The sequence below is a fragment of the Botryllus schlosseri genome, chromosome 7 (assembly GCF_051294905.1).
Source record: "Botryllus schlosseri isolate E-star chromosome 7, Bs_hap1, whole genome shotgun sequence".
In the NCBI taxonomy this organism is placed as follows: domain Eukaryota; kingdom Metazoa; phylum Chordata; class Ascidiacea; order Stolidobranchia; family Styelidae; genus Botryllus; species Botryllus schlosseri.
Window position 1 is genome coordinate 8,903,462 of NC_137242.1, and position 19,444 is coordinate 8,922,905.

The 19,444-nt window shown below is 40.2% G+C and overlaps 1 protein-coding gene across 2 annotated transcripts in view; it reads right to left on the bottom strand.

The window, feature by feature from the left end:
• The window catches only part of LOC145443380 (uncharacterized), a 35,274-nt gene extending 16,514 nt beyond the window's left edge, over window positions 1–18,760 (bottom strand). For both annotated transcript variants that reach the window (XM_080321352.1, XM_080321353.1), the window contains exons 1-19: window positions 18,609–18,760; window positions 17,258–17,321; window positions 17,062–17,183; window positions 12,471–15,974; window positions 10,896–11,003; window positions 10,229–10,390; window positions 9,648–9,790; window positions 8,684–8,845; window positions 7,347–7,536; window positions 7,060–7,158; window positions 5,713–5,960; window positions 5,114–5,282; window positions 4,587–4,710; window positions 4,462–4,527; window positions 3,323–3,513; window positions 2,434–2,640; window positions 1,597–1,696; window positions 1,282–1,536; window positions 411–563 (exon numbers count right to left, since the gene is read on the bottom strand). In XM_080321352.1, the coding sequence (XP_080177478.1) occupies window positions 411–563; window positions 1,282–1,536; window positions 1,597–1,696; window positions 2,434–2,640; window positions 3,323–3,513; window positions 4,462–4,527; window positions 4,587–4,710; window positions 5,114–5,282; window positions 5,713–5,960; window positions 7,060–7,158; window positions 7,347–7,536; window positions 8,684–8,845; window positions 9,648–9,790; window positions 10,229–10,390; window positions 10,896–11,003; window positions 12,471–15,974; window positions 17,062–17,183; window positions 17,258–17,321; window positions 18,609–18,645 (6,104 nt within the window). In that variant the 5' untranslated portion in view covers window positions 18,646–18,760. The remainder of the gene's footprint in view (window positions 1–410; window positions 564–1,281; window positions 1,537–1,596; window positions 1,697–2,433; window positions 2,641–3,322; window positions 3,514–4,461; window positions 4,528–4,586; window positions 4,711–5,113; window positions 5,283–5,712; window positions 5,961–7,059; window positions 7,159–7,346; window positions 7,537–8,683; window positions 8,846–9,647; window positions 9,791–10,228; window positions 10,391–10,895; window positions 11,004–12,470; window positions 15,975–17,061; window positions 17,184–17,257; window positions 17,322–18,608) is intronic.
• Window positions 18,761–19,444: the final 684 nt, after the last annotated feature.

Here is a 19,444-nt window from a genome sequence, read left to right on the forward strand (position 1 = left end):
AATGTAGCCAGCGTTGGTACTGAAGTCGACGTAGTAGCGCGGTGTTTTCGACTTAATTACAAGTAGAAGTAGCGATTTGCAACATACGCCAAAACTACATGAAGTAGAAGAAGAAAATAGGAGAAGTACTCAATAAAAAGTTTCAAAAAGTAAATTAGGTAGGAGGTCACGACTATTTAAGAGTTAATCGAAAATGGTTATCTTCGGAATAGCAGAACCAAATAAGTAATCTAAAAGAGTAGAAGTACATCGTCACTGACCAACTCAAGTGTTATCGCCCTCTACCCTAGATATCATGAATATACTGTATATACAATGTACAATACGGCCTACGTATTGGTTGTTTATAGCTAGGCAAATTCCGATCTGTTTGGATATGCGTGCCAACGATCCCATACGTAACTAAGTACCTGTATTCAAACGATAAACCCCCTTTTACACTTTTCGCGATCGTCGTAGGACTCGAACTTTCGACTTCTCTTTTCGGTAAAACATATATACTCGAGATGACAGGACGGGAAGAGTTAGGGAAAGTGCATTCGACGCGGCTTGCATCGATCCTCCTAAATAGAAAGTGACATTTGAGCCTAAATAAAGGCGTTTGCGTTCATTATATATCTGAGCATTGTCAATAAAGAAGCGTTTCACTGGTTAAGTTTGTTCAACCGCCGACGTAGCACATTAGACTGCGCACTCCTTCAAATACTGTCAGTATTAAATGACTTATTATTTTGTTACGTCCTTTTTAAAAATAATTGTACGGCACCTCTTCCCTTGCGGCTAGATCTCCGTTTCGTGATGAATAGCATTTAGTATAGGGCATTTCAATTGGTGACGACATGGTGGGTATCGATGAGAAACGCTGAGCATGAACTATTCATCCGTCTTACGAGTGGAGATTATAGAATATAATTTCGTTGACAGTAATACGGAGGTTCTAGATCAGTGGTTCTCAAACTGGGGGCGCACCCCCTTGGGGGATTGAAAGCATCTGGAGAGAGGCGCGAATCTGCGGTCAACTGAAAAAAGATTTCGTGCTCTGCGCGATTTACCACCGATTAATGGTTTTGCTCAGTGTTTAGTCCTAATTTCATATTTGCGGATTATATCATCAACAGTCATAACCGTCCATGCCATCAAACTATCCGTTAGGTTTGCTAGCACTTTGGTTGCATTTTGCGATAAGATTATAAGGGGGCGCGAAAATTTTCACTATCATGAAAGGGGGCGTATCTACAAAAGTTTGAGAACCACTGCTCTATATGGATAACAAGAGCTAACCTCGCGTCAACTTTATATATTCGCGTCGTCGCCAGGAAAGACTGCTTTGCGACAGTTTCTTGTAGCCCACTTTCGAACAAGGAATCCGTGGCGACGTAGAGGGCGACGCACAAAAGATCCATGCCTTGCGGAAAACTTTCGCCCTCAATGACAACGTCCCCGCCTCCACCATTTACGAGTAGGTAATCTGGCTGGATTGAGACCAATCTCCATGGGGTGATTGCACGTACGTAAATCGGCATTGCGAACGAGGTGCTTCAAAACAGAGGGAATTTGTTGCGAATGGATATTTGATTCACGAAAGCGAGTCGTTACCTGTCGCTACCAGACTCGCAACTCAGGTTCCACTTCATAAAACTGGTCCCGTCGGGTAGGATTTTAGAATTCTTAATCGCGGCTCTTGGTAAGGCGTGAACTTTAAAGACAAGAACGTAATGGTTTAGGCTAAAAGTGTCATGACGTGTTTGCTGACTTGATCATGCTGTATCACGCTATAGTGATGCGTACTAACGCATGTGTGTTCATTTTGGGTGTGGTCCGAATAGACATCGCTGGCACCCAGGTAGGCGTAAAAGTAACAGCGTAAATTCCTACTCAAATACAAGTAGAAGTAGCGATGTCCGAATGTGTAGAAAAGTCAGTATTCTGGCCTAGGTTTGCCTAAACAACTGAAAACCATGAAGTCGAAATATAAATATCCTAAAATCATAACCCCTTGAGTAAGTATTGCAAAAAACCTACTTCAGTACTCCGAAAAAAAAAAGTTACCTCGTCACTCGTCAGATTTTACTGTGGCTGTAATTGTGTTTTAAAGTGTATTTATCCGTATCGGATGAAATTTTGAATGATACAATTTAACTGCCAGGACATATATCCACGGTATAGCATCAGTGACCGATTGTTTGCCTACATCTTGAATACATTTTTCCGTTTGACTGGCTGATATTAAAAACGCTTCTCGATTCACCGATATTATGTCACGAATGATGTTAGCGGATTCGTGGCTGACAACCCCTAATGAACGGCGTGGGGAAAACTACGCGACCAAAGATACGCATTCCACACGTCTTAACTTAAGCCACGCGCCACGATTCTGATATTGTTTATGTTCATTTGTTTTCGTGTACATAAATGTAACAAAAAGATTCATACCTGCGTCTGATAGCTTGGACTTTAGGGCAATTACTCCTATCATTCCCAACTCGACTACGCTGCCTGTTCCAGGATGTCTAAGAAAACACGATACTTGCGAGTGTTCACTGAAATATCCGCCGATGCTCAGATACGATGTCGCTTCTGCCCTCTCGACCACTATTACGGCCGGTGTCACGTGACTTATGTAGAAAAAACTTCCGCAACCTGGTCAAAAACATAGTGCTTTTACCAGATCTGAATACGGAAATATTTGAGGCGACTCTTGGAGGTGCTGAAATTCAATGTACAGTTGGATATCACATTGAAATAAACCCGAATATTTTCGGCGACACTCGTCAGGGGTAATCGCCAGGACGCCAGGAAGTAGTAAATAATTAAGAATAACGCTGTGTATCAACAATCGTGTCACCAGATATGTCATTACCGGCATGAAAATTCGAATAATCGAGGAGAACAGATGGTTTAAGCTCAATGAACTATTTTTAGATTATACTATAGCCATAGCGTGTTCACGGTCATTATACGCGAACTCCTTCCGTTGGGACTAACTGGGTATTTTGTTAAAATCGACTCGATTCTTATTCTTTCATTTGTGTGCCTTGGATTCAACTTTTATCAAAATACGACAACCTAGTTCGTGCCAACAGATGTTCGTGTATATCTTAAAACAACACATTGAACCGATTGCCGATTGCCGCGAATATTCGAATTTCCATGTCAGTGACGTCATATTTGGTAATACAGTGTAATACAATGTTATTTTCAATCCGCTATCAGTTTCTGACGACTACTAATGAGTGTCAGCCGAATATATTCGATTATATATCAATCAATACGAATATAGTAGTAAATTCTGAATACCGCAGTAGCTTGTTGCCAGACTGACCCTTGTTATACGTTGGGTTATCCTTCCTTTTACAGTTATCGCATCTGTCTAGGGTGGTTCCGCTATGTGGTACGCCGTCGCAGCCGGCACAAGACGAGTTATCCCCTCCGCATTTACCGCAAGCATCGCGGATTTCGGCGCCTTCCGGGAGATGCAACAGTGTACCGTCCCGGGTCCGGCATGCCCCGCATCTTTAACATAACATAAATAGAATTTAAGTCCCAGTGCATTATTATTATTATCATTATTATTACAAATATGAGTGGTGCTTTTCGCCATTTATGGCCTTGTGCGCCGCGGTCGTCAGGAAATTCAAATCAAGCAGTAACTTAATGAACTTCTTACAACTTATCACGAACTCAGCGACGGCGGTGGACAATTGCGACGACGAGAGTAGGTTGCGTATGGTGAACGGTATATGTAACTGATTGCAATAGGTTATTAAAAATGATCGATGAAAGTCGTATTTAATGCATGATATTAAAAAGTGTTCGACTGTTTCGATGAGATCGCATTCTTCGCACATCGGAGAGTCCGAGCAGCCGATTCTGAATAAATGGGATGCTACTCCACAGTGTCCTGAGTCCTGACCGTAGTCGAAATATCAGGCATTATATTATTCTACAGTACGTCGCTGGGGATTATATGTTAGCGTATCCATATTGCATAGGTGACTCTATATGCAACGACGTTTATTTGTTTCCTACTCAAACGGCCTAGTCAACCATACGTGGAAATTAGGCTATATGAGGCTTGGCTGGCAGAGAAACTTGCCAACTCAGTCGAACCCCGAACTTGCTTTTAATCAGGATTCATACCTACTCAGGCCTACGGCCATGACACCACAAGGACAATAGCGCCAGTTAGCTTTATGGGTCGTGTACAAAACGACCAATTACGCATGTTACACTATAGACATGTATACTGTATAGGGATCCAGTCGTATTTGACTGCAGAAAATGCCATTTGTCGACATATCCAACGAGAATATTGCGATGGACATTTTAAAGGTGAATTCTTACCAGATTTAATGGAGAATCCAAAAACATTGACCACTTATTTGATATGAGCTAATTGCTGCAGCTCTAAACCTATGGCGTAATAGTAAGTATATATGAGTAAATCAAATGTAAACTTACTTATCAATGCTGGCAGTCCCGAAACACTCCCCAGCGCAATCACGCACATCAGCCTTCTTCCCGTATCTAAAGGCGGTCAGAATTGTTCCTATTCAGTTCATCCCGGCAAAATGTTCCTCCCTTACCTTCTTTGGCAGAAATCGCATTCGTCGATGTAGCTGGTGTTGTCGCAATTATTTGCACAGTCGAGCACCGATTTCTTACCAGTGTTGCCACCCACGCACCTACGGCATTTGTCGAGATATGCCGCTAGAAATATCGTGCGCATTTTTAGATTTTACGGAATTCAAACTAAACCGGCAGGGGAACGGGGGAGATTTATTGATGCAGCCGATTCGTGATTTTCTGAAGCCACGGGGATCGCGAAGTCAGTGCCCTAATCAAAATTCTTGTTACGAACATTTGGCTGCATTCTTAGGAAAGATACGGTTGCTCTGGAATTATTCCTGTTTGAACACGCCTATGGCATTGCACCAGATTTTATTTGGAAAGGCACAAGTTATTATGGGACCATCCTTGAAATTTAAGGGTCCAACTGCGGCCATCGAGCACTCATTACAACCAGGAAAACTATGTGATTAAATTCATTTTTATTTCAAGCATGCGAATCATTTACACTGCTACTATGCACTGCTAAACTGATTGGACTCACTGCCGTTAACAACGCCTTTGCAGTCGACGCATGTATCGCCATTCCCTCCGCAAACACCGCATTTATCCAATTGCGTTCTCGTGGAAGACGGCCTGTTATCGCATCCAAGCCTCTCAATCACGAATTTGAACTTTTCGGGAGTCAGAATTGTTGCGAAATCAAGGACGTCCTTTGCGAAAGAAGAGTGTAAAGTGTATCATACTTTCAATCATACCATACTACCATACTATTATTTCTACTCGTCTAAATCAAGAATGTACAAATGCATCAAGTTCTCAGATATATCAAAAAGAGTGTCGTGGATTGTGACAGTCGGGAACTACATAAGACAATGATACATGTTGAAAGTAACCATAATGGTAACAGGTAAAATTCAACGATGAGTTGCAACACTGAAAATGAGCGGTTAAGGCCGGGAGATCCGATATGACAAAATCTGTAAGCTGGGAGATATTCAATGAAGTGTATTTGTCTACAACAAATGGTAGGCTTTGGTGAATTATCCGCTACATTACTAACGATAAAACATTGTTGACTTGAACGCACACAATCTGTAGGCTGAATATGCGTTTCCCAACAGGGTATCTCTCAATTCTTACCGTGTCGTGGCAAAATTCATTGTGAAAGTAGAAACCAACTGCGGTGGCGTATCCCATAGTAAGCAGCTCCCGCTCAATATTCTCAGTCTCCGTCACGTTCTTGACAATTCTATATAGGGACAAGGATATCGCGCTTTCCATCCACGCTTCAGCAACCTTCCAAAAAGTGTTCTGCGCGCGAGGTTGGAACCTCACTCGCGTATTCAAGGCGAGAAGTGTGACGTATTCCAGTCGACATGTTAGATTTGCTGTGAAATAAAGTGTATTCAGACGTGATGCAGAGCGACGATGTAATATCCGTGCCCGTGTCGATGATGGGCAGGAAATGAAATCAACATGATATATCAACAGTCTTCGGTTGCACGCGAAGCAATGCTCCCGTCATACCCGGAAATCGCTAAAATTTGCGAATTCGCATCGTGTCTTTTTTGGCGATTTTAATGCTGACGCACATCGAATTGCAGTTCTGTACGTACAGGGTGTGGTACACGCGTCTCGCACGCAATACGCAACATACAGTGAATATGAAAATAGTTCTATACGAGGTCAAAGTAGTCATCGTTGATCCTCAATTTAAATTTTCACTTAATCACAAGCAGTGACACCGATTTACAAGACATGTCCACCTAATTCGAGTGGAAGAAAAAACGAAAGGTCTGACTAATTACTCAAGTAATCTGCTTGTAAAAGTAGATTGACCGAGGTTTCGCATACTTTTGGAGGTTAATCCGGGGTGGCTACTATCGAAAGATGCATCTTCGAGACTATAACGCAACATAACTCTGACGCTACACGCCTATAGGCACAATATTCGAAGATATATTCGGTAGTTGGTGGATGGCTATTCCCAGAGTTTTTTACGAGGAATTCAGACAAAATGGTGACGTAAACCTATCTCTGCAGTACATTCTACCTTTCAAAATGCAAAATGTAAGAAGTCAGTTGCTTTACTTACAAAACTGTTTAACTGTAGGAGTTAAATTAGTCAAAAATTATAAGCATCTGAGTAAGCAGCGCAAAACCTACTTGGGTATACTTTGAAAAAGTGGAAGTAATTCTTTACACACCATTTCTGTATAGTTTTATGAAAAGTGTTTACACAGTGGGTGATTATCAGGCGCATTACTGTACCACAAACTTCGAGTCAGGCAGCAACAGGCGTCAACTGTAAGTGCGAATATGAGTATATCATTCTATCTTTCAATTCTTAGAGGTCGCTATCTTGCGTAACGCACGTAATTCGATGTTGTTACCGAAATCAACGGTATACATTACATAGCTATATGCAGCTATATTCCGGTGGCCTGAATGGGCGACAAAATACGTATGAATCACACTCCTAAATACCTTGATTGTTTATATGTCCTTCGACCTCCTGTTTCGAGTTCTTGTAATTTACCATACTGATCCAATCCGTGCAATTATTGCAACGAGTTTCCCAGGTACCTAAGAACGAATATAGTATAGTAAATGTCCTTATTGTTATAAAGATGGGACTACATCGGAAAATATGGTGTAATATCGCAACAATCTACGCTCTATCCAGCCTATAACATCTGCTCTGTTGGTGGAAATATTCTGACCCATCACGGTCGAATCGGCAGTTTTATGGTACTTATAAAGGCAACAATTACCCAATGCTGTCCATGGAAAGTCCTCAACTGCCACTCCTATTTGATATTTCGAGCTTTGAGTTGTGGCCAGTAGTTTCTTGACTATTTCTGAAACCTTGAATCCAGTATTTTCCGTGATTTGGAACGGAATCGGGGGCAGCTTGAGGTCTTGCGTCTTCAAAATCTGCAGGACTGAAGGCGGGGAATACACCTGAAAAGTTAAGTGGAAGAGTCCGATGACTATTATTAAAGTAGTGTCGGATGCATCTAGGGTTGCATTTAAAACAAAAATCAATTTAATACAAACATGTTTAAAACAAGGCCATTGTTTAAAACATGTTTTTTATTGTTTTTTTTAAAAGTCATGATGTTACGAATATTCAATTGTGACGTCATAGTGGATTGACATTGACAATTGAAAATATAGGGTAAATATAGCTCCTTTGCCGAAATATCTGTACTATTGCTGTTGAACCAACTATTTTGAGGGTTCCAACCATCCCATATCGATATACGTCGGCAATTTTTTTAAAAAGGCCCTTTGTTTAGAACACTGTTTAAAACATGTTTTAAATAAGGAGTTTTAAAACACGTTTGTTTTAAATGCAACCCTAGATGCAACGGTATAATTCAGTTCTGACAATAATCATACATTTTCATTTACGATCTACTTGTTATAGAAAATTAATGAAGCAGAGGTTCATCTGAGGTGTATAAGGTGTGTAACACCTGCATTTTGTATAGAGATCCATAACTAGTGCCGTAACTTGGGAACATCATATGGGCGATGGTGATCAGCAATTAAATATATATTGAGGTTCAGCATTACTTATCACAAAAATGGCATCATATTATTCAAGCTCTACCAATGAGAAAGCCAAAGGTCTGATCAATGAAAGTGTATTATATGACACTCAAAATAATATGATTTATCAGTAAAGAGACTGTAAATTTCGTAGAGTCGTGAATAAAAACGACGCCCTCAAATTTCGTGATCAACTATTTGGTTAACTCGTTTCAATATTCATTAACGGAGACGACGAGCAAATGAGTGACTAATAAAATCACGGAGACAGCAGCTTCGACTCTTGCCAATTCAAATAGCCCACACACAGCTATACACAATCCCCGCAAAATAGCACCAGAGCATTCTTTTCATCATCGGCTTTTAAATAGTATATTGATATTGAAATGAACCCGAAGATTTTCGGCTGACAGTCGTCAGGAGGAATCTTCAGCAACTACTAGAGAATTGGGGACATAGCATATCAACAATCGCGTCACAAAATACCACGTCCCCATCAGCTATGTTTAAAAAAGTTATATATCATAGTATAACGGATTGGTAATTTACTTACTTCAAGCACTATTTGTACTGTACCGCCCGAGTCCAACGAAATGTTGAATTTGAAGATTTTATCACTGCTGTTGAGCCTGACTCCAAAGCGAATCTGAGCGGTGGGAAGAAACGGAAAGCGGACATCGGGCTGAACTTTTTCCCAACGATCGCTTGAGTTTCGCTGTAATATTCGGCAACGTTGAATCATGCATTTCTAATGTTGAAGCACGTGATATGTTCTTCGTATATTTTCGAGATTTAATTGTGTAAATCGCTACCGGTAAACAGCTCTCGGTGACAGCAAGTCGACCACACTGTGGAAGATCCCATTAATAGGAAGCCTACTGAGAGGAAGAAATATGTTATTTCTTCAAAAACTCCTACTCCCCCACGAAGACTAAATTCACTGCTGAACTCATCACTGTGACTGACTGAAAATCCTCTGCGGAATAAAAAGGGTCATAAATTTAATCGGACACGAAAATGCTATTAGTGTGTAACTTTGAACAGTAATCTTAGTACTTCAGTAACGATGTAGATTTATTTTATGCTGTGGCTAAATAGAATTTTGCGCGATTTATTTTCAATCCAGTGAACTGCTCCTATGAATTAATAATATTAAAGAAAACTAAATTGAAAAAATGATGATTTCATTCGATTCTGCGCATTCTGGGTAGGGGTCAAGCTTCCAGCTTTAAAATATAGGTGTTGATTTGCAGCACGATCTCCCAATAACATAATTAAGTACGATTCAACCCGGAACTTCATGCTTTTGCGTCACAAATCAGCTAATACAGTACTATCGTCATAACATCGCAGCATGACAAAACTCCCTGCTTATACTCTCAAAACAAGGCCGCTGATCTAAGTTTAGAATGTACGGCGCATGAGTTGAGTGCATCATCCTGGTTCATCACCTTAGGATAATAAAAATGGTATTACCCGAATCTGGCCAATCAATGTAGTTCCTATTTTATGCTTACTCGATAACCAATGTCGACTTCGCGTATGACGTTCGCACTCAAGCCATGTACAAAAAAGTTCGGCATTTGTATTTTGTTTAGGATTCTCTGGAACACTTTTTGTGCGAACACGCTCTTCCCATGAAATTCAGAGAAATACCGCCCTGAAATAGATGTATGAGAGTCGGTAACTGAAAGTAGATGCCCGGGTGCAATTATTAATTAAAAGTTCGATTAATTTCAGAATGTAATATTGAAACGATTCGTATTTTAGCCGAAAGGCGATCCAGGCGTATTGATAGTCTCCACCTCAGGAAATAGCGTACCGTTTCTTGTGCTCATGGTGGTGGGCAATTTCTTTGATTCATGGCCGCATGAATATCCGCGATAAATGTAAATTTATTCGCATATATAGTTGTAAACTTTTGATCTTCTCTAACGCCGAATACCGCCTGCCATGACACAACGTCGTCCGCAATTGTATCATATTTTCGTCGATATACAAATCTATTGAGCGGTACCTTGCAATGTCATTAATCAGGCACTTGATCGGTTAGGTACGAATATCTAATTTCAAAATAACATAACATAACGTATCATACCTAAATTATCCCACGGAATGATGGCTTTTGTGAGCTCCGAAACGGTTATAATTGTTTCTTTCTCTGCAGCAATCTTGACGTCGCGTATTGTGGGTAAACTTGCACCGCCTGTCGGGCTATTGACGATTTCATCCGATATCGACGTAAATATAAGGTTTCTCGCTGAAATATACTTTTCTTATAAGTGGTGGTCTAAATAATCAGCACTGCTACTCAAGTCGAAAAAGAAGAAAGGCTGTAAATTTCTACTCGATTGCAAGTAGAAGTGATGATTTCGGAGTCATGACAAAACGACTCTAAGTAGAGGTAGAAAGTGAAGATCTACCAAGGACTGAAGTAGCATTTTCAGGAGTTTCGCCACTTTACAAATTTCAGGGTTCATCTTCGCGACTTGATGACCAACTGAACTATAGATCGACTCACTTTTTAAAAATTCTCATGGCTCCCATGACAATTTCATTCACAAAATGTTATAAACACATCCTAAAACTCATTTTTACTTCACACAGAATCCAAAACGTAAAAGGTGATCAACAATATTGCCTGTAAAACTGTTAAGCAGAAGTGGAAGTAGTCAACTGATATAACCTAATCTATCACTATAATCTATCACTGGAGTAGCATACGGTGGTTAGTACTCAGCAAGGAATATATCCGTGTCAGTCACCTTTTCGTATCCCTTCCGATTTCGGGTAATAGGCAATGACCCCAATTTCGATTCCACCATTTGCAACTGTAGGCAAAAGCTTGAGTAGGGCTTCAGGGCTAAATGTATCTGTAAGATGGACAGAAATAATTCGATGCGTTTGAATAGCACTCATGCATTCAAATTTCGTGAACGAGATCCGTATAGGCGTTCAAAATATTTAATTTACATTATGAATGTCTCGCGAAGTATATAATATTCAGCAAATATTAGCCTATTTCTAGGAAGTCCTTAGTTATGTAACCGTAGGTAACTTTACTTTACACTTTACTTACAACATATACCACCCTTCACCCAATCAACACTCGCAAACATTTGTGGAGTCTCTAGAGATTGGGTGAATGCATGAAAAAGCAGTTCCCAAAATGTTGAACGAAAACATCTGCGTTGGATTGTAGGATACTTGCAGGACAGTGTTAGTTTTTTGCGAAAGCAGCATCATACTCATGTAATGATGATGTTGATAATCAGTGCTTTATCAAAAGATAAAGAGGTTTGCCTTAAACCGGAACTCTGCTGTTCATGGCGTTGCTCTGAATATTGTGCATGGTTCTGTTTTCATCCAGATATCTCTGCGAGTTTGACTTCTCTGAGTTTCTTGAACCAATTCTTAACTATGAATGACTCGACATCGTTAAATACAACATTAGCTGGGCACATACTGTTGAACAATATACATTCAACAGCTCGTATCCAATAAACTTCGGCAACTGCTTATTAAATAAATGAAACTTGGATATTCCGCTAATAACACTTTGCTTTTCATCACCACCATAATGTAAGTTACGAGGGGTAAATTTCGTTTACACTTTAGCAGAAGGACTGAATTATGAGCAAAAGTGGTCACGAAAAAATATCTTGGAGTGATATTCAGCTGTTGCATTTTGAATAGTTGTCTGAAGGTATGTTCATCTGAATATATGAATGCTTAACTCTGGTAGTAACAACACATCAAAATATCTAATCCCGTGTGTAGAAAATTCCGAGTCCAATTGTACTCAAAGCGATGAATATTATATGTACGTACAAGCCTACATAAAATATTCATGAGCGATAATATATCATTTGTTGCTTCCTATGGACAAAGGTGCAAGGTGTAAGTGACGCAATCAGGAAAAACAGAAATAGAAATGTTTGACGTTCGCACACATCGTATCAATTTCATTAGCGATTATTGAAGCTCTAGAACACTCTTTACTATTCAGCTTTGGCGACCTATGTTTTCAACCAGCACACTTGAAACGTGAAGTGGTCGTTTCACGCCTTACTGACTTCGATGTTCGGCATTACCGGATTATTTGAGATACTATGTATGTTGATTATTATTTACCTTACTTTCCTTCTGAAATCGAATTCCGATTGAAAAGTAACTGATAACCACACGTTTCAAAGCTGAGAACATTCAATAACACGTGACGCATCAATATCATTATTGTGATGCGCTTTCTTCAAATGAGGTACCATACGTGACCTAGCTATATATACAATATGCATATGTGCGTGCACCTGCGCATCAATGCATAACAACGATCTTACCTGGTGATCTCAGACATCGCCACCCTTCTTCTTCAATTTCTCCGCAATGGTTGTAACCATCCACTTCCAGGTAGCCCATGGTTTCCGCCACCGAAACATCGTCGCTAAGCTGCCGTTTTCGCCTAGACGACTCCGACACATCGTCCTTCACAATCCACCTTCCTTCTCTAATTCTCGCTTCCCAAATCTCAACCTCCTCGCCACCGATAAATGTTTCTTTCACTGCAATTTCGCCTTTTTGGTCGGTCACGACGTATTGCTCAGGAACTCCATCGCCCGGTTGGAATGGTATATCTACCTCCTCTACCAAAGTTGCGTTTTTCTGAACCACGATAGCCGGGTTTTGAAATATATAGTCGTAATCAAAGTCTGCGGGTGTGTTGATTAACAAAAAGCCGTAGTATAATTTTCCGGCGTCCAACTGTGCGTTGTAGAATCCAGGAGATAGTTTCATAGAAACGGGAAAGTTTGAAGGTTTAGCTGAAATTTGCGAGGCGTCACCAGCCGTTAAAAGTCCTTTCATCTGCTGAGGATAGCATTTATTCGCTGTGTCCACTTTGTAAGTCGAGGTGTCGATAAAAGACGGGACGATGCTGTCGATGGTTGAGGAAACCATGTATGCAAACTCCGAGCTGTGGAATAGACTTGTTTCTAATGCTTTGAAGGTGTACTTTAGGTATTCTAACGGTGATTCTCTCGTTAGGAATGGCTTGAAAATGTCCCCGACGCATGATTTTATTTGCTGTGTGTAGACGGAATGAGACTCGAAACTTGAGGCATTGCTTTTCAAATGTCTCAGACATGATTCATTGTTTGTAGAATTTAGCCTGGGAAAGTGTCGGACTATCTTTGTCAAGTTTTCGTGAAGCGTCGTCATATTTCCATCCATAAATTCACTAAATTTCAAACCTGTTTTCCTCACCAGGTTTGCGAGATATTCGGTGGTGCCGCTGCCCTGCACAGTGAGATTTGATTTCTTCAAAAATTCACGGAATTCCGTCACCGTTTCAGTCAGATTTCCTTCCAGTATTTCAGAAATGTTGCTTGATAAATTTTTCGCTTCAACGACATCTGCGAAAGACATTTCCTCGGTTTTCAGCAAGGTGCGTTTTTTCGCAACCCTGCACAGCAGCTTCAGCTGATTATGCCGGGGAGCAATATCATGAATGTAATGAAGCAGATTTTCAATATCGAATAAATGATTTAAATTCCATGTTAGAAAATCAATATCAGAGTTGGTGATAATGTCTGTAATCTCTTCTGCAGCATCCGTTTGTCTTGCCGAATCTAAAGTACCAGGGAATTCTGTCATTTTCTGAACCAAATGTTGGGCGAATTCAATATGTTCCTTGGGTGCCATTGATGCATTCATGTGTAATCCTTTCAACATAATTCCAAATGTTCTGTTTCGTTCTGTCGAATTGCTAATCTCTTTCATAAACGAGAGAGTTTTGTTAATCTTCCATGCCTTTTCTTCTCTCGTGTCTTCTTCAGGCATTGATCCGTGACATAAATCGCTCTCAATTCTGGCCATCACGCTTTGAAAATCGACGCGTTTCAAAGCATCAAGCACCAGGGAATTACAATCCATGTTCGACCCCAAAGTTACTTGGGACAAGTACATTGCGATATCACTATCAACTTTTACACTCAAATACGGACACATCATTTCATTCCAGATATTCGAGCGATTAACGTGAGTATTCAACCTGTCGTTACCGTGGGTCCAAGAACTATTGAACAAGCTATTGAAAGTTTCATAATTTTCGGGGATATTTTCCCCAATGCGCGAGGTACTGTTTTCAGGTTGAATGTGTTGCGATTCATATTCCCCATAATAATGATTATTATGAAAGGGGTCCTGGACTCCTGGCAAATTATACTCGGGCGTCGCGATCACAGCATCTACCAACATCTCCGTCAATTGCTTCAGTAACAAGAAATTAGTATAGGTGGAAAAATACTCAGCCGTCGTATTGAAGAGGACAACTGTCGTTTGTAACAATTCCAAGTCCACGGAGCCTATGATGTCGTGGGCGATATCATTATCGAATGTCTCGCCGACCTCTTTCAATATTTCTACGATATTACGATATTCAATCAAGGCATTGCGATCTGCTTTATCCATTTTTTTCGGGACATGCTTAAGGAGTGAAAGAATTTTGTCTATCGCTGCATTGGACGATTTGTCAGGGAAAGAGAAGTTTCGAGCGATGTAAATTAATTTTCTATACAAGATCGCGTCGCGATCATTGAAACCCACATTTTGATGGTGTTCTTCAGTAAGATTTCGGAAACGCGCCAAGAATCCTTCCATCAAATACCAAACGCTGTCCAAGTCGGCGTTGGCGTCGGTGGCATTCATAGCAGTAACGTTCTGACTTTGTAACACGTATTCGATGGATGCAAGCAACTCTCCCCCGGTCGAAAATCGCGTTTCAGCAGAGTCTAGCTTGCTTTTCAACGTATTCAAAATATGCTTCACAAGACCACCTCTCGTACGTGCCACCCATAGATATTCGGATACATGATTGAATATGAGATTTTGCAAGCATGATGCTGAAGAGAGCGGGTCAACCTGTTCGAGGAAAACGAAACTGTCCACCAGGTCGTTCAGTAGAGCACTTTTTTGGCCGAGCTTACGCGTGAATTCAATCAGTTGACCTGCCAAACCGTACAGTCTGGTGACGTTTAGTACGCTGATTTCAGCGACAACATCACTATCGATGCCTGCGACTCTTGTAATGTTTTTAATCATGGAAAGAAGCTCCATGCTTTCCTTGCGTTCATCCGGCATAATGTCATTCTCTGCTGATTTCAGTTTTGATAAAGTGTTATTAACGGAATCGGGTGATCTTTTCAAAGCAGACGCGAAGCGTTTAACAATGAACATCATCTTAAGCTGAGAGGGGGAGAAATCTTCGTGCGGTTGGTTGAAGCATCCGTGGTAATATTCCATTTCCGAATTCTTTTCAAAGACAATCTTCTGGAGCACATGGGAAACTTCAGGAATCAGAAGGATGCTCTGCCAAAAGCTCTGCTGTACCAGCCAATTCAGTCTTGTAAACTTAACCATGCTGTTATTTGGTTCGTCAAAGTCAAGGTTACATGTTTGATACACTACCATAGGGATGGAATCTCGTTGTAATGACTGGTTCAAAAATGATAAACTGGTTGCAAAACCATTTTTCCTATAGGATAAATTTTCAAATTCGTCCGATTGTTCAGGTCTCCCGTCTTGGGATATCACAACAGGTAGCAAGACGAAGGAATCCAACAGCCGTCGATTAGATAGCTCCTGCTTCAAGTCATCGAATGTTGCTTTTGTTTTCAATTTCCGGATGCCACGAATAACATAGGACGGTTTTCCTCGCGCAAACGTGTACAAAGCGTCAGATGCAAAATCTGCGCGACCGCCATGTATATTGGTCATATTGAAGACTTCTGCCGCTACCCGGATATTGATGGAGTTGTCGGCGTCGGATAATTCTCCGCAAAAGGCACCTGAAGAAATATATTCCGGTCCTTACATTAATTCAAACGGCGAAATGAATATTTATGTAAAACTTTGAGTACCTGTTACCTGGTAGACTATCGGTTAACTATATTGTCTCGCATATCTGCTGAATTTTTGCGGACATATGAAATCACGCATGTGGATGAATCCATCGACATTGCGTTCTAGAAAATTTAAGCCTGAGCAAGACATACCAAGCTTTGTTGGCGGAGAAATGACGGTATACTGTAGCAGATTGTCGAATGAGAAATACAAGGTGTTGTGGATAACTATAGCTATGACGTTAATACTGTATAGTGTATATGCATATAGCCAATGTATCAGCAAGGAAGTGATTAAATTCAATTACGTTGGGTAAAAGATCATGTTACCGAAATGTAAACGATGTGCTGTGCAAAATCATCAGTCATCTCATCTCCCACAACAGAGTCAACGCCTGTATGACATGAAATGCAAAAAATAACATTTCCCATCGCAAAGTTAATGGAGCCATATTGACCCTTGATTTTCAACCATAATTCTGAAAGAGCCATACCATGATTCCAATGATTCTGTGCATACACTGCTGTGATGTTAAACTGCCTGCACTAATCAACCGGTTGTCTGACGTTTGATCGTGCAACATAACGAAAAACTACAGTTGCTCATTGGAATTTAGCTTAGCTCTAGTCATACAGCCGTCGCCATATCTGCTTTTCTTTTTGACTAATCAACACATTGCTTATTAGGCAATGGTGGGTACAGGGAATTATGCTATTGTATAAGATATTTACTTTGACAGCAACTTTGTTCTTGTGGCTATATGTACTGTATTAGTATTGAACTTGACTGATTTGATTTGTCTGATGTATTTCACTAAATAAATTCCAATCGGAAAATCTATTATAATGAACTGATAATAATGAGCAATTCCCAGCAAAATTTGCCATAAATTTCAAGATTTTGAGTTTATGAGCTTCTAGTTGCGCCATGTCGTCGTTTCATTTCTTGTCAGTATCATAATGCTCCAGAGGTCCCTCAGAAGATGAAAATGAAAACATTTTGAAGGATTATAGACTTGATATAGCTACGAACCGCAATGACACGATATGCAGTGCTGTTCATCGTTGATGGTTGGGCGACAGTTCTGTTTCAAGCTTGAGTTGAAATTCTCGTCGCACGTAGTATACAGTCGGAAGAAATCCAATTGCTCCTCGCTGTACGTGATGGGATCGAAAAGATATAGATATGCACAAAGGAAAATTATTGAAATTCGCAAACAATGTCCCACCTCCTTGCCGGGGATATGCTCTCGTAACCGATTGTTCTCGAGTCCTGCGCTTGAACGGTGATACCTAAACGATATCACATTATGTGGGTTGTTAGTCAAACTGTCAAAGTACACGGTCATATCATAAGGGGCAATAGATGTCGGCCCCAAAAGATCCTGCCGCCACGTGCTTTTCGATGTAAGGTAGGTGTATTATCAATGTATGCAATGCATGTTGCGGATGCTATTTTCATGACCGCAAATTGTTTCGAACCCTTCATTTTCCTGTTCAATACCGGGGTATCACGTTATATTGCTACCCAACGTTATAACTTGTAGGCACATGGGAGATGTAAGATGACAGCATATATAAATCAGTGCCGAGCGCTATATTATTGAAAAACCTGTGATATAAGACTGATCGCTAACTGACCGTATCACATTCTTAATCGTAACCACATTAAATCATGGATGTGAGTTAGTGCTCATCAAAAATGACTTTTTTTCTCAAATCGCACTGGCTACTTGATATAATTGTTAGGTTACCTAATTAAAGCCTATACACATCAAATTTGGTTCAATTCCAACCAGTAGCCGCATTGCTACAGGACAAGAAAGTTTCTATTCATAATATAAAAATGAACAACAACAAAATTTGAAAATTTTCTGTTCACCCCATGACAGTGTTAGGTTGTCTATAGAAACGATGTTCACGAAATTTGGTTCATTCCAACCAGTGGAAGCGGAGTTATCGCCGTCGAAAAAATTGGATTAGGAATAAAATAGTGGTTACGGTGACCAATTCTTCAATTTTTTATGGTAGTGGTGCCCACCGTATATACAATATTATTCAAATCCAAATTTTTCGACGGCAATAATTCCGCTCGTACCGGTTGAAATTCAACCAAATTTGGTGAACATCGTTTCTATAGACAACCTAACACTTTCATGGGGTGAACAGAAAATTTTCAAATTTTATGTTTTTCATTTTTATATAATAAATAGAAACTCTCTTCACCTGTAGCAATCCGGCGACTGGTTGGAATTGAACCAAATTTGGTGTGTAGGCTTAAATTAGGTAACCTAACAATTTTATCAAGTAGCTAGTGCGATTTGAGTAAAAAAATCATTTTTGAAGAGCCCTAATGTAGATATGATATATTGTCAGGTTGGACTAAATTCCTTTGCGCGTTGTCAATAATGCATGCGCCAAATAGGTAATATTTAGTTTTTATCATCGATTTTTGCCATCCACATCATAAATTTGCTCCCTATACTGAATCCCATGATTTCAAACAATGTCCATGACGTACTTCACATCTTACGAAGGTCCTGGACTATGGTAACAGATTTTCCACCTCACAGAACTTACCTAAAATGGATAACAAGACAAGCCGGCTTAGGGCCATCTCAACTGGCTGACAAATAACCCGCGACGTCTGGTCAATATCGAGTTAGTTACCAATTCTTTATGCAAAATTCAACCTACACATCTAACCTGTCAATTATGAAACATTGCCGTAAGCATTTCGCAAGCGGAATAACGAAAAGTCGGCACAGATGCATTCGCGCGTAATTCTTATCAGCGATACTTGATGATCTATTCCACCATTCGGCTACTCCTAGTGTGCCCGATGATCTGATGCATATGCGCCCGAACACATAATATACAAGACCCATCATCATATTTCAGTAATATACACAACCGCTGATGAGACATAGACAACTGACTTCACGAATTACAGCGAAGTAGCATTCAAGATTATCGATTTATCTAATAAGGCTCGTTATCGCCACCCGATCCGTATAAGCGGTCTCAAGGCCTAGGACGACAGTGGGCCATGCTAAGTTGCCATCTCAGGAATTATAATAAGGACTATAGGTCTGGTTTAAAATGATCACTACGAATTGAACATGGAGGCCGATACATCACGAATGCTTAACAACAGCAGCAAGATTAGTTATTTAAACAAGACTCTGTCAAAATGTTATAATAACGCATACGACATATTCGATCTAGTTACTGTTAATTTGATATCTTTTGTATGTATGTATGTAAAATGTAGGTTCTCGGCTGTCGACTGTCACGCAATGTAGACTACTTAGTGGACCGCTGTAATGTGACATTTTAATGTATTCAGCACAAAGATATCACACAGATGGCATTATAACCAACCCCTACTCTACAAACCCCGTAAGCTGCTAAAC